This window comes from Microplitis demolitor, chromosome 2 (genome assembly GCF_026212275.2).
Source record: "Microplitis demolitor isolate Queensland-Clemson2020A chromosome 2, iyMicDemo2.1a, whole genome shotgun sequence".
In the NCBI taxonomy this organism is placed as follows: Eukaryota; Metazoa; Arthropoda; class Insecta; order Hymenoptera; family Braconidae; genus Microplitis; species Microplitis demolitor.
The window spans coordinates 4,611,503-4,626,087 of NC_068546.1; the positions used below are offsets into that span (position 1 = coordinate 4,611,503).

A 14,585-nucleotide genomic window follows, 5' to 3' on the forward strand; every position below is an offset into this window, starting at 1 on the left:
AATTGTTGTATCGATATTCACTTTTATTTATTTAAATTTTTTATAATTTAAATTTCATTGGTTACTGAGTACTGAAAGTTATTTTTTTTTCGGTGAAAAAATGAAAAAACAAAAATATTGTTTCTGCTCAGGTTCGAACTGAGGACCTTCTGCGTGTTAGGCAGATGTGATAACCAACTACACCACAGAAACTGATATGAGGACGAGACACTAATAGATGAACACAAATCTATTGTAGGAAAGCGAAGAAAAAATAATTTAGATTTATCTAGATTAGGGTGGCCCAAAAAAACCGACTATTTTTTTTTTTCGAGTCTCTTATGAAAATTTGTTGGTTTACGATGTTTTAAGAAGCCTCCAAAAATCAGCTCGATAAAAAATTTTCAAGAGGTCACTCACGAATTTTGAAAATATCAAAAATGATCGAAATTTGAATTTTTTAATTCAAATTTTTTTCTTTCTCGTGGCAGCAATAGTTTATATTTGTGAAATCATGACTACGCTGAAAATTTAAGCCCAAAATTTAAATATTTAAACCTCGCTCAAGAATTTTGAATGTTTCCGAATGCTGTCTTTTGAACGTTTTAGAGCGACCCTTGAGTATTGATAATAAAGCTTCTCGATTTTTTCACCATCAATAAAAATATAACCCGAGAAATAGAAATAATAAGTTTTTTACATACTTTTTTATATTTTAGTTCTAATTTTAGGTTTTTTCGCTTATTCAAAACTGTAATATTTTTGTATATTTATTTGAATCTACAATTTTTTATTAGACATAAAAGTTATAAAAGTATTAGCCATCTAGGTATTTATTTTCGATTACTTGGGAAATACCAAAATTACGTTTTACCTAAAAGTATATAACATCATAAATAACAAAAAGTGTTATATATTATAAATATAGTATTTTATGATTGAATTAATCTTAATTTACACGGAAAAATATGAATCATAGAATATTTTAAATAATAATAGTCTTGGGTAAATTTTTAAAATTAAATCAAATTTTAAAATTGCCGCCATTATGGCAGCCATGTTGCGAGAAACGCTACAGTAATACCCATTGGGATTACAAACTATATTAAAAGCTCAGCCTTCAAGTCAGTTTCTGTGGTGTAGTTGGTTATCACATCTGCCTAACACGCAGAAGGTCCTCAGTTCGAACCTGAGCAGAAACAATATTTTTTTTCAAATTTTATTGATAAAATTTATTTCACAAGAAACAAGGATTTGGCTACACAGTAATTTAAAAAACTATACCTTAGGCTAAAAATGTGGTACGCAAAGATTTTTAGCGGCAGGTACAAAATTATCTTTGCATTTACAATTAAAGTCAATACAGACAGAATTTTCGATTACACATTGATCATCTTTCCAACAATAACCAAATAATTGTGGTAAACATGTTGATTGGCTCAATGCTGTATTATTTGAGTTACAAACACACAATTTATCTTCTGAACATTTCGAATGCCATGGATCACTACATTCTGAATCTTTATTACAAGAATACAATGAGAACGCTATATAAAATAAAGTTTATTTATAAACTTATTACAAAAACGTAAAAAGTAAGTGGCCATAATTTTTTTTTTTGAATACTTACTCTTTACACACTGAATTGCAGAGACAGGTGTTAAATTAGGCCGGCATTGACACGTAAAATCAATGCAATAAGATGAATGGAACAAACATTGTGAATCATTTGTACAAAATTCACCGACAATTGGTGTACAGGTTAGTTTATTTAATGCTAAATTATTTTGAGAACAAATGCATATATTATATTCTGGAGAACATATTCCATTGACTATTATTTCGCAATCAAAATTATCCCGACAGGTTTCACCCAATCCAGCTTTATTTTAAAATAAAGTAATTGTTAGAAAAAATAAGTGGGTGCGTGTACTTATGTACGCACGTTAGAAGTTTTACTCCTTTGGTGTGACGAAAATAAATTTTATTGCGCGTTAAAAATATATATATGTAGAGAAATGTTCATACTTTTTATTAAAATTAGAAAATATGTAAACTCCAAAAAAGTTCAACTATTTTGTAGTTTCAGTTACCGAATAAAATCGTTAAAGGTGATTATTTAATAGGAAAAAAAAATTTTTTAAATTTCAGGCATTAATTTAATGTTCATTAATTTTTTGATGTTATCGATGCTCATTACGATTTTAGTGTAATAATTTGATCATAAAAAAACAAAAAAATCGGTCTGTCGGTTGACCCTGCGGGCCAGCCCCAAAACTTCCCGCTGTTTTCGACCTCAAAGAGCTCGAAAACATTAGTGTAGATATATTTTCGAGCTCTTCGAGCTCGAAAATGCTATCGCATGCAATTGTTTTTTTATGATCTTTTCAAGCTCTAACAAGTTACCTGTTATGCTGAAGTTTGAAAATTTAAGAATCGAAAATCATCAATGAAGCGGTTTTTAAAATTTAGTTCCTGATTTTGTTCAGTAAAATAAGTGTATTGAGGCAGAAATCAATGTCGGGGATCAAAATCAAGATTTAAATAAATTTTGACTCATGTCAGAAACAATAAAATATGAAATATCCGATAAAAATATTAAAAACTACGTTTTATCGATTTTTTTGTTGATAATATGATTTAAACTAAAAACTAAGTTCGATGACATTATATGATCGAAAGAAACCATAAAAAAGATGAGTTGGTATGATATCAGGCACATTTTAGTACGTTATATTCTGATTTATTCGGAAAAAATAACATAAAATGTTATTTTTTTAACTTTTCAACGCCGATATCTTTTGAACTAATCAATCGATTTTGATAGTTGACGTTGCAATCGGCGCGTTTTATTGAGTTCTAGAGCTGATTAAAATTTGAAATCGATCGCGTCAGTCGTTTCGAAAATATTTAGAAAAAACCGTTTTTCACCATTTCTTTCTCCCGCGATAACTCTCGAACGAATTATCCGATTATGATGTTTGAGGTGGCAATCGACGCGTTTTATTGAGTTCTAGAGCTGATTAGATTTTGAAGTCGATCGTATAAGTCGTTTTTGAGAAATCAATAAGAAACTAAAAAAAAAATTTTGTTTTTTTTCGTAATTCGCCAATATTTTCGAGTCTATTCGATCAAATAATCTGAAATTTTCAGGAAAGTTGAATGCCAACAAGCTCTTTCGATTGCCACCTCAACCATCCAAATCGATTCATTAGTTCAAAAGTTACAAAGAGTTTACATACATACACACACACACACACACACACACACACACACACACACACACACACACACACACACACACACACACACACACACACACACACACACACACACACACACACACACACACACACACACACACACTCGGACATCATTCTGAAAATAGTCAGAATAGCTTCCTAGGACCTCAAAACGTCGACATCTGATGAAAACTCGATTTTCGAAAATCGGGGTGAAAACAATAACTTCCCGAAATTTTTGAAAATCGTCGATTTTCTTAGCGGGAAGTTAAAAAAATCATAAAAAATATGTAATTATCAATTTATTATTAGATGACTCATTTTACCCCTCTTTCTTTTGAATTTTTATTCTCAAAAAAATATCACTGTGCAGTATACATTAAAGAGAATAATGAATTATATGATAAATAATACAAGAATTGACTCTTGAGGATTCTCAAAATTTTGTATTTTCTATAAAATCATCGTTTTTACGATTTTACTTTACAACTTAGACTAAAACATACTTGTTTTTTTGGATTTTTTTTCCTTTTCGGCATTTAATATAAAGTAAGAACATTAATTTTACGTAGCGTATTGTTTTTATTCAATTTTAACTAAGTCAAAAATCTCTTGTTTGATACTTTGCGTCTAGTCTGTATATGAGTAAACTTAGTCAGTAATATAAATATACACTTTTAATTATATTTGCTAGTCAACTTCATACTGTCGGATTAGCGTTACGGTGTGCGCGCGCAGCTTCCAATTTTACTCTCAACTAAACGCGCCAAAAGAAGTAAACTTAAAAAATTACTATTTTTTATTATTCTAATCCGTTTACCTGGTTTGGTTTGCTTACTAGATCCATAATTATTAGTGTGCTGACATTTACCATCAATACACGTAGAATTTCCAATTGTGCATTCGCTGTGATTGTTGCAGTATTCATTCAATGCAGTAGACGCACATTTTATATCATTAACAGCAATGTAATTTTTTTTGCAGGCACATTTTTTATTATCAGCACATTTAGTATCATTTATAATATTGCTACAATGCGCATCATTATCACAAGATAATGACGAAAGAAATGCTTGAATACATATCAATCTATTAGTCAAACGAAAAATAATAGTGGTTCATGATATATACTTACGGATTATGCATTGATTATTAGACTGACTAATAAATTCATTTTGGCATTGACATTTATTATCGACACACGTTGAATTTTCTACTGCGCAATCACTGTTATTATAACAATATTCATTTAACACGAAAGCTGCACATTTTACATAAGTTACAGCAGTGTAATTATTTTTGCAGGCACATTTTCTATTATCATGGCATTCACTATATTTTATAAGATCGCTACAATCTTGATCACGATTACAAAATAGTGATGATAAAAATGCTTAAATTTAATAATATTAATCTATTAATTAAACCAATAATAATAATAATAATAATAATAATAATAATAATAATAATAATAATAATAATAATAATAATAATAATAATAATGATTTATATGATAAATTATATTTACCCAGTTTGCATTGATTATTAGAATGAGCATAAAAATATTTTTTGCATTGACATTTATTATAAATACAAACAGAATTATTAACAAAACATTCATTGTCGTTGAAACAAACCCCTTTTAAAAGTGGTGCACAAATTAATGAATTTAATTCAATAGAATTTGAATCACATTTGCATATTTTATGCTCTGAACATTCCGCAAACTTGACACTATTACAATCTTTGTTACTTCGACAAATTTTACCTAATATCACTACAAATGATAAAATTATTTTTAATAAATTTTTAATTGTAAATATTGCAAATTCGCTGCATTCTACGGTAATTTAGGTCATTTTATGGTGACACGATAATTTACCGTAATTTGCGGAATTTTTACCGTAAGAACCGTATGCTTTTTTATTTTTACAGAGCAATACTTTACTTTACGTTAAAATACCGCAGCATCGTCGCAATTTCACGGTAAAAGTACCGCAATTTTGCCAAAAATGCAGTAATTTTCCATAAAATACTGTTATTCTTCTAAATACCGCAAATTAACGTAATTCGGATCCACAAGGGAATCTATCATTTAAAATAATAATTACTTTGTAAACATTGATTATTAGACCGTCTTATGTAATTTGTAGTGCATTGACACTCCATATCAATACAAACAGCATTTTCAGTTGCACATTTTTCATTTCGCCAACAAAATTCTCCAAGTAATGGCGCACAAGTTGTATCATTAAGTTGAATATTGTTCAACCTACAAACGCAATGTTTATCTTTTGAACATTTCGAATGACGGATTTCTCTACAGTTATCATCATTTCTACAAAAGTCTCCTAATTGCACTAGAAAAAATTTTTTTTTAAATTCATGAAAGCGCTATGTACTACTGCCGTGTCAATGCAGTTAATACACGATAGGAAAAACAAAGTTCCGCTATAAATTCAGTTTAGGTAATCAATAATTATATTAATTTGAATAAATATACCTTTCTGAGTACATAAAAATAAACCAGCTGTTTCCGATTGTTGACATGAATCATATAGACTGCAGCATCGTAGTGCAGACTTAGGAATACACTTATAGACAAAAAAAAATTAAGTATATTTAATAATGTTATTATTATTTGATATAAATTTGAAATATTAACTAATGCTTACTGGTTCTCCATATTTAACACAATTATCATTCAGATTATACGTATTTCCATAAACTGGATTACTATACATAAAAATTAAAGGAAAAATTTTACTCAAGATTATAAAATAAAATTCCATTGTTTTCAAACAGATTATAAAAAAATTAAAAATATTGAGTTAGAAAAATTGTCTAATGTTTTTTATAGTTTCTCGTTGACTTAATAAAATTTTTATTGAATTTATCAATGTACAAGCTATTAAAAAGTATAAAAATAAGTTTTACTAATTGATAATTTTATTACACTTAATAAAGTTTTATTATTTTTTTTATTAAAAATACGTTGGAGTCTATTAGATTGCTATTAAAAAATCTTTTTTTAGTTTTTTAAATACATTTTATTTTTTTAAGTTAAAATAAATAGAGCCCAATTTTAATTAAAAAAGAAAAAAAAGTATTGTTCTTAGATATACATAAAATTTTGATAAAATAATTAAAAAATATAACTCGACTGATTACGAGAATTTGGCTAGATATAAAATTAGTTTTGAGTATATGCGCATGAATTTTGAGCGACAAATACAGAGTTAGGCTTGCATTGACATTGATTATCGATACAAACGGTATTATCAGCCATGCATTGATAATCTGCAGTACAATATCCTCCGATAAGTGGAAAACATGTTAATTTATTCAGAGCAATATTATTATGTTTACAGACACATTTTTTTTTGTTCAAATAACATTGTGCGTGTAACAGATCAGCGCAATCTGCATCTCCATTACAAGAATGCAATAAACTTGCTGAAATAATAAAACGAAGTTGTAAATAAATTTTTTTTTTATAATTAATATTTTAGAGAAAAACTTACTGTCTATACACTGACTATCAGAGATAGATGTAGAATTAGGATTGCATTGACATTCGTTATTAATACAGTTATATGGATCGTGAGAAAAGGGATCATTATTCCGATGGAAACAATGATTGCTATTCTCGCAATATCCACCTATAATTGGTGCGCATGCTAATTCACTTAATGCATAATAGCTTGCAAAACATGTACATATTTTATAGTGAGAACATATAGCATTAGTTATCATACTGCAGTTTGAATCGGTTTTACAGGCTTTACCTAATCCAACTGTAATTAAATTAAAAAAAAAAAATTATTTTTCATCTCTAGTGAATCCAGCTTACGATAAATCACCGTAATTTACTGTAGTTTAGATTCGCCATGGATTACATGCCGACAAATATTACGAGTAACAAACACACATTGAGGAAAAAATTTAAAGGAATCCTTGATTCCGAAGACAGTGTGATTTTCTTACCAGGTTTGCAGTACTTTCCTGATTGAGATGTGAAGTTTTCTCTGCATTGACATTTATTGTCACTACAAGTAGAATCTTGAAATAAACATTCTTCGCTTCCGTCACAATACTCACCTATAAGTGCTTTACACTCAGTATCGCCCCATGCAGTATAATTTTGTTTACAAACACATTTATTATTTTTCGAGCATACTGAGTACTTAATTTCTTGGCAATCTTCAGTGAATTTACAAGATTGTTTCAAGTACACTTTGAATAAATTCATTAATAAAATGTACTATTTACTATCAAATAAAATAAAACTTACATGGTAAACATTTTTCATTGGACTTTTGCACATACTCAAATCTACATTTACATACATTATCAACACAAATGGAATTATGAGGTATACATTGATCATTTTTCGAACACAAACCACCCAAAAGTGGTTCGCAGGTTGAATTATATGATTCGATGTAATTTGTATTGCACACACACTCATTTTCAATGCATACTGCGTTTTCTATTTTGTCACAATCTTCATTGAATTTACAAGACCCATTCAGTTTTACTAAAAAACACAATGATTTTGAAAATTTTTAAGGGCAATAATTAGTGTAATAATTAATACTTACATGGAATGCATTGTAATGATCGATAAATGTAGTCAGGTTTACATTGACACTTATTATCAATGCACATGGAATTAATATTGGCGCATGGTTCATTAATTTTACAAAATTTATTAAATGTTGGGGCACATGATTGTGCGTTAATCGGAAAATAAGTTTTGAGACAAACACACATGTTCATTGATGAACATTTGGAATATTTCATATGACGAGTGCATTCTTCATTTGATGTACAGGCCATTTTAAAATAAGCTGTAATAACAAAAATGTAGTTTTAATTTGCTACGGTAATGGGTAGGAAAATGGGACCTTGTGGGCAAAACGGACCACCCCAAAAATTTGATAAAAAATTTTTATTTTCAAAATTGTTTTTTGCTGTTATATAGACTCTTATCATTAATTTGTACAATTTTGAGTCCCAAATTTTTTTCTTAAGAATCTTTTACTGGACTTAATGAATTGTTGGTCACAAAAAATACATATGGTTTTTTTCCCTGATTAAACAAGACGATTTGTGACGATTAAAAATTAAATCATCATTAACCGTCTTTAATCATCATAATCGTCATGGATTTTCAGATTTAATCGTCTCAAATTGTCAAAAGACGATTCATTATTTTACGATTAAAAACGATTAATGACGATTAAAATTTAAAATGGTCATGAATCGTCTTTAATCTTCATTCGAAAAATTTAATCGTTTTTAATCATCAATTGACGATTTATGACGATTCAAAACGATTAAAACAGTTTTAATCGTCACAAATCGTTTTGTTTAATCAGGGTTGCTGTAGAGTCATGTGGGGCAAGTGTGCGCTTTGGGGTGTGCGCAAGCCTATTCATTTCGGACTAAAATGTATGAGTTTGCGCACACATACTCACTGCGCACACTTGCCCCACATGGCTTTATATGAATTTAATGTAAATTATTTGTATTTTTTTTTTTAGTAGACACGTTTTTTTAAATAAAAGGAAAAATACTTCTTTTGGAAGGGGGGAGGGCTGAGCGGTCCGTTTTTAATCACCTTCCCTATACATATTATAACACATATTACCTGGTAAGCATTTATCATCCGATGTTTCAACAAAGTACGGTGGACATTTACATATTTTGTGAATACATAAAGCATTAAAAGATACACAATCATCACTTATTTGACAAAATCCACCCAAAAGTGGTGCACATAACCTCGAATCAATTTGTGTATAATTAAATGAACATTTACAGATATCATCAGTACATTTTGAAAATTCAACTTCGCTGCAGGCATCATCATTTTTACAGTGCGATCCCAAAGTCACTAGATCATTTGTAATAATCATTAAAGAAAACATACCAACTTATTAAAATCTATTATTTTTGAACAATTTTTTTACTTTGTATACATTGATTAGACTGTCTTAAATAATTAGATTTGCATTGACACTCATTATTAATGCATAAAGAATTTTCAGTTGCGCATAATTCATTACGCCAACAAAATTCTCCTAATAATGGTGAACAAGTTGTCTCGTTTAATTGGACATTATTTAAGCGACAGACACATATTTTATTTTTTGAACACTTTGCATGAAGAATTTCATCACAATCGTCATTATGTTCACAAAACATTCCTAATTGTACTAATAAAAAAAAAATATACATATATATATACGTACGTATTACATACGTAAAAAACTAAAATTTGTGAATTTACATTTTTAGTTCAAAATTTTTCAAAACAAAATTTGAATATATAAATTTTTATAGTGTATACCTTTTTTCCTACATGTATATGAATTTGAAGGGCTTTTCAGAGTACATATGTTATTTCGATCACAGCATGGATTTAAAATAGAATGATTACACTGTTTACAATCAGTAAAAAAAAAATCAGTTAATGTAAAAAACATATTATTTTATAAAAATAAAAAAAATATTTACTGTATTTGCAAAAGTGATACACTGATTAAAATAATTATCATCTAATCCTAAAATAGGATTGAAAAATATTAAAATAATATAGAGAATTCCCCTGTCCATTTTTTCTGACGGTTGTTTTTTTAAAAGTAGATGAAAAAACCTCAGGTTTTATCGAAGGTGCTAGCTTGGTTCCATTAAAAAGCTATCAGTAATTAAAAGCAAATTAAAATTAATTAAATTTATTATGTTGGATTTATTTTCAGCAACGGTCTTTACGTTGAAAATGTGTTGGATGATAATAGTCTAATATTAAGATAAAAATGGTCTATATTGTTGATAAAACTTTTGTAAATTTAAAGTTGATTATAAAGAATAAATCGAAAGTTAGATTTTTTTGCAATATATAGAAGTTTATTTATTCAAGAATTGAGCAAAAAGCAATTAGAATTGATGAGTATTGTACATAGTTAATACGCTATAGAGGTACACATAAATTATTCGATACAGAAACAAAATTAGATTTGCATTGACAGTGGAAATCAATACAAACAGAGTTTTTAACAACGCATTGCTTATTAGACCAACAATATCCGCGTAGAATTGGTGAACATGTTGATTTGTCTATCAAAATATTGTTCAAATTGCAACCACATTTTTTATTTTCTAAACATTTTGAGTGCCAAGGATCTCCACAGTCGAAGTCTACGTTGCAGGTGTACAATAAGTCAGCTGTAATGAAAATATAAATTTATAGATGTCGAATAAGTGAATTAGAAGAGATATTATTAGTACTAACTTTGTAAACACTGGGTATTTGAGACCAATGAATAATGAGGTCGGCATTGACATTTATTATCAATACACATTGATGAATTAACGCTGCAATCAATATTTAATGAACAGCTTTCGTTTAAAAAAGGAACGCATGAGTATTCGTCCAATGCAAAAGTATTATTTTTGCAAACACATTTTTTATTTTTTGAACACTTAGCGTTGATAATTGAACTGCAATCTAAATCCCTTCGACAAGATCTGCCCAATGAAACTTTATGTGTGAAAAAAAAAAAAAATAATTTAGATAAGAATTATAATTACGGAGGGTTAAGTTTATTCTTTACCTGGTTCGCACTGATCTTTAGATAGAAGAGGTAAATAGTTATGAGGGCATTGACACTTATTATCAACACAAACAACGGATTTATGAAAAAAACAATCCACATTCTTTCGACAGAATTCTCCTATGAGACCCAAACATTTATTACTACCAAATGCTACATATTGTGATTCACAGACACATTTTTTATCATTTGAACATATTGCAAACTCTATATTTTCACAGTCTTCATTATGATTACAGTGCTGCTGCAAATGTACTGAAAATATAGTAGTTTATAAATTTTACAGAGAGTAAATCGTCGTCGGAAATTATCGGTAATTTTCGACTTGTTTTCTAAAACTGAGGGTAAATTCGACGGTGACTTTATGCAGTTATGTGATATTACTTGTGAGTTTGTATTTTTGTATTGTATTGAGTAAAAAAATTATAAAAAGCCCATGAGATCGTGGTGGACTTTACCCGTATGGGAAAACAATATATGATTAAAATATATGTTTGCAACAAAAAAATATATGATATATTATGTTGTATACTATAAAAAATCATATAGAGATATTTGCCGATTTAATATAAAAATATATACAGTAGTAAATATATGTATTCCATATATATAACTTATATGTTTTTTATATTAAGATATATATTCATTTATTTATTTACCATTTATTTTCTTTGTTATATTTAAGCATATATTTTATTCGGTGTATGTATATGTATATGGGTATATTATATATTCGCTTAAAATTAACTAATTTCCAGAATTTTATGTGCAATTTGAAGAGTTTATTAAAATTTAGATCTAATTTAATTAAAGTGGGTCATACGAATAAGAAACTTTTTTTTCCATACACATTATAAATATATGTTTTTATATATGATCAGAATATATTTTTCGTATATGATAGAAATATATATTTTTATGTATGATAAAAATATAGTTTTTGTATATGACAAGAATATATTTTCATATATGATGAAAATATATTTTTTGTATATGATTGACATATATTTTATATGCTAAACATATATGGACTCGTATATGATGCATATTATATTTTGTAATATAAAAAAAAATATATCAGAAAATATAGTTAAATTCACCACATATATTTTCTGATATTTATCATATATTTTGACCATATATGTCATTTTCATACGGGTAGATCGAGTGTAATTATGTATAAGACGTGAGTTTTGACGATTGACTAGCGAGCCGGAGTTAAGGTTGCCAACACAATACTACATTATATACTACAAATTAATTATTTACAAAAAAATATAATTATACTTACATGCTTGACATTGATCATTATCCAACGATTTGAAATCAAGCTTGCATTGACACCTCTGTTCAACACAAATAGAGTTACTGACAAAACATTCTGTACTATTATTGCAATATCCTCCAAGTAATGGTACGCAAACTGATTCGTATTCATAATAATTATCTTGGCAACTACATGTGTTTGATTTTGAACAATTCGCATGCAAAATAGCTATGCAGTCAGTGTCATTTAGACAGCTCATTCCTAAAACTTTTAAAATAAATTTTTATCATGAAATGAAATTAATAAGATCATTTTATGAAAATAAAAATATCATTACATAGACATTTATTCCAAATGCAGACAGAATTTTCAGGCGTACACTGTTCATTTGTGAGACAATATTGATTAAATATTCCTTCACATTGACTGTTATGGGCTTTAGGTAAAAAATCAGATTCACATTGACACTTATTATCAGTACATTTGGAATTAGCAACTTTGCACTCTTCATCTGTACAACAAAATCCACCAATAAGTGATCCACATGATGTTTCATTCAATTTTATATAATTATTATCACAAACACATTTTTTTTCAGCTGAACATTTAGAGTATCTTATTTGGCTACAATCTTGATCCGTTTCACAATTTTCATTTAAAACAGCTATAAAAGAATCAGTTTCATACACAATAATATACACAAAAAAAAAAAAATAATCGCTAGCAACTTCTAAAATGTAATTGGTAGCAGCTACTGAAAATTAATCGGTAGCAGCCACTGAAAATTCATCAGTAGCAGCTACTAATTAATATGTTAATTCGTAACAGTTACTAAAAAATAGTCGGTAGCAGCAACTGAAAAAAATGAATGGAGGCTACCGATTATTTTTGTCTATGTAATAAAATTATGAATTATTAAACATAACATTTACTTGACTTGCATTTCAAATTATTAGACACGTATTTGGGCTTACATTGACATCTACCATCAATGCATCCAGAATTACTGATTTTGCATAAGCCAGTGTCTGAACAAGAACCATTCAATAACGGTGCACATATATTATCAATTGAAAAATAATTATCCTCACATACGCATATTTTCATGGTAGAAGAGCATATTGAATGATTTATTAGACCATTACATTGTCGACTTGTATTACATGGCTTCCACAAAGGAACGGCTGTTCGAAAAAAAATTTAATTTAAATAACTATATTTCAAATTTATCTCGATTACCTACTTGGTATGCATTTATCATTCGACTCAGAGGTAAAGCCAGTAATACATTGACATTTATTGTCAACACAGTTAGAATTATCAGGTAAACATTCATTATCATGCCAACAGAATCCATTTAAAATAGGCGCACATATATTTGGATTAACTTTCGTAGTATTTGATGTACAGCTACATATTTTATTGTCCGAACATTTTGCAAATTTTATTTGTTCACAAAATTCATCGTCTGAACAGCTTGAACCTAAAATGTCTAAAAAAATATGCTTCAGTTAAACAATATCAGGTAGTTTGGTTTAAGGGGGGTATTCTGGTCTAGAAATTTGAAAAAAATCTATTTTTTTTTGCATATTTTCAAAGTTTAGGCCCTCAAAAATATGTCCTTAAACGGATTTTTCAAAATTCGAATTAATTTCGGAGATACATAGGATTTTATGACGCGGCATCTAAGCCGCCTGAGTGGAGTAAATCACACAATGAACGGTAGATGTTGCCGGACGACTTGAGGACTCGTTCTTTTCAAGAAGAAAGCCCGATATATTGATCTGGGATCGCGGATTAATCCAAAATGAGTAGTAGATATTATTATCTGAGTTATTTTACTGAAATTTTTTCTCAAACTTAAAACGCGTTTTTCTCAAAACCACTTTTTTTGAGGTGGTTGACATGATATCTCAAATTCTAGCGTACCGATTCCTTCGAAATTTTGTGAAAATCTTTTTCATATATCTCTCTATCACACCTGCCTTGGATTTTGAAAAATTTTAATTTAAAGTATTTTTAAAAAATTCGAAAAGGCCATAAAAAGGGGGTAAAAAAAATTTTTTTTTATGTAGACGCCATTTTGTGAAAAAAAATTTTTTTTTCTTGGCAAAGGTCCATATAATAACACTATCTTTACTAATGAAAAATTTTCAAAATTTGATTGTTTTAGATCACTACAAAGGTTGGAATCATGTCAGACATGGAGCACTGTTTTTTTTGGAGCCCCCACTTCACCGGCCTATAATTCGAGGATTTTTTCATTTTTTGTTATATTCCTTAAATATCAATAAAAATCATATAAAAAAATGGATAACTAAAATCTTCTTAATTTTTTTTTATCTTAGTTTGACAAATGCCTAAAATTTAGGCTTCTAGACCAAAATACTCCCTTAATTGACTTGGAAAAATAATATATTTACTCAGCATGCACCGATCAAACAGACGGTAATAATGATCTCTGCATTTACACAT

General features: G+C 28.5%; 2 protein-coding genes and 2 non-coding genes across 7 annotated transcripts; 1 reads left to right on the forward strand and 3 right to left on the reverse strand.

Moving 5' to 3' along the window:
* Nucleotides 1-2: 2 nt before the first annotated feature.
* LOC103580227 (prion-like-(Q/N-rich) domain-bearing protein 25) lies at nt 3-5,987 on the reverse strand. 2 transcript variants are annotated; one of them, XM_053742935.1, is made up of 9 exons: nt 5,897-5,987; nt 5,725-5,815; nt 5,333-5,581; nt 4,750-4,998; nt 4,357-4,614; nt 4,042-4,293; nt 1,610-1,861; nt 1,264-1,526; nt 3-71 (listed from the first exon to the last, which is right to left on the reverse strand). In XM_053742935.1, the coding sequence occupies exons 1-8, from the start codon at nt 5,963-5,965 to the stop codon at nt 1,270-1,272; spliced, it is 1,677 nt and encodes a 558-aa protein (XP_053598910.1). In that variant the 5' UTR covers nt 5,966-5,987; the 3' UTR covers nt 3-71; nt 1,264-1,269. The 2 variants fall into 2 exon arrangements, with proteins under 2 accessions (XP_053598910.1, XP_008560128.1); XM_008561906.2 differs by lacking the exon at nt 3-71 and adding an exon at nt 1,082-1,168.
* Nucleotides 119-192, reverse strand: Trnav-aac (transfer RNA valine (anticodon AAC)). Its single transcript has one exon. It is a non-coding gene; the product is annotated as a tRNA-Val (tRNA).
* On the forward strand, nt 1,108-1,181 carry Trnav-aac (transfer RNA valine (anticodon AAC)). The gene has a single exon. It is a non-coding gene; the product is annotated as a tRNA-Val (tRNA).
* Nucleotides 5,988-6,188: 201 nt separating the features above from the next.
* LOC103580197 (prion-like-(Q/N-rich) domain-bearing protein 25) lies at nt 6,189-9,858 on the reverse strand. 3 transcript variants are annotated; one of them, XM_014444033.2, is made up of 9 exons: nt 9,747-9,858; nt 9,580-9,670; nt 9,200-9,445; nt 8,878-9,123; nt 7,826-8,074; nt 7,516-7,761; nt 7,209-7,424; nt 6,746-7,018; nt 6,189-6,677 (listed from the first exon to the last, which is right to left on the reverse strand). In XM_014444033.2, exons 1-9 carry the CDS (start codon nt 9,843-9,845, stop codon nt 6,415-6,417), a joined length of 1,929 nt encoding a protein of 642 aa, XP_014299519.1. In that variant the 5' UTR covers nt 9,846-9,858; the 3' UTR covers nt 6,189-6,414. The 3 variants fall into 3 exon arrangements, with proteins under 3 accessions (XP_014299519.1, XP_014299520.1, XP_014299518.1); XM_014444032.2 differs by having other exon boundaries at nt 6,190-6,677; nt 7,209-7,457; XM_014444034.2 differs by lacking the exon at nt 9,200-9,445 and having other exon boundaries at nt 7,209-7,457.
* Nucleotides 9,859-14,585: the final 4,727 nt, after the last annotated feature.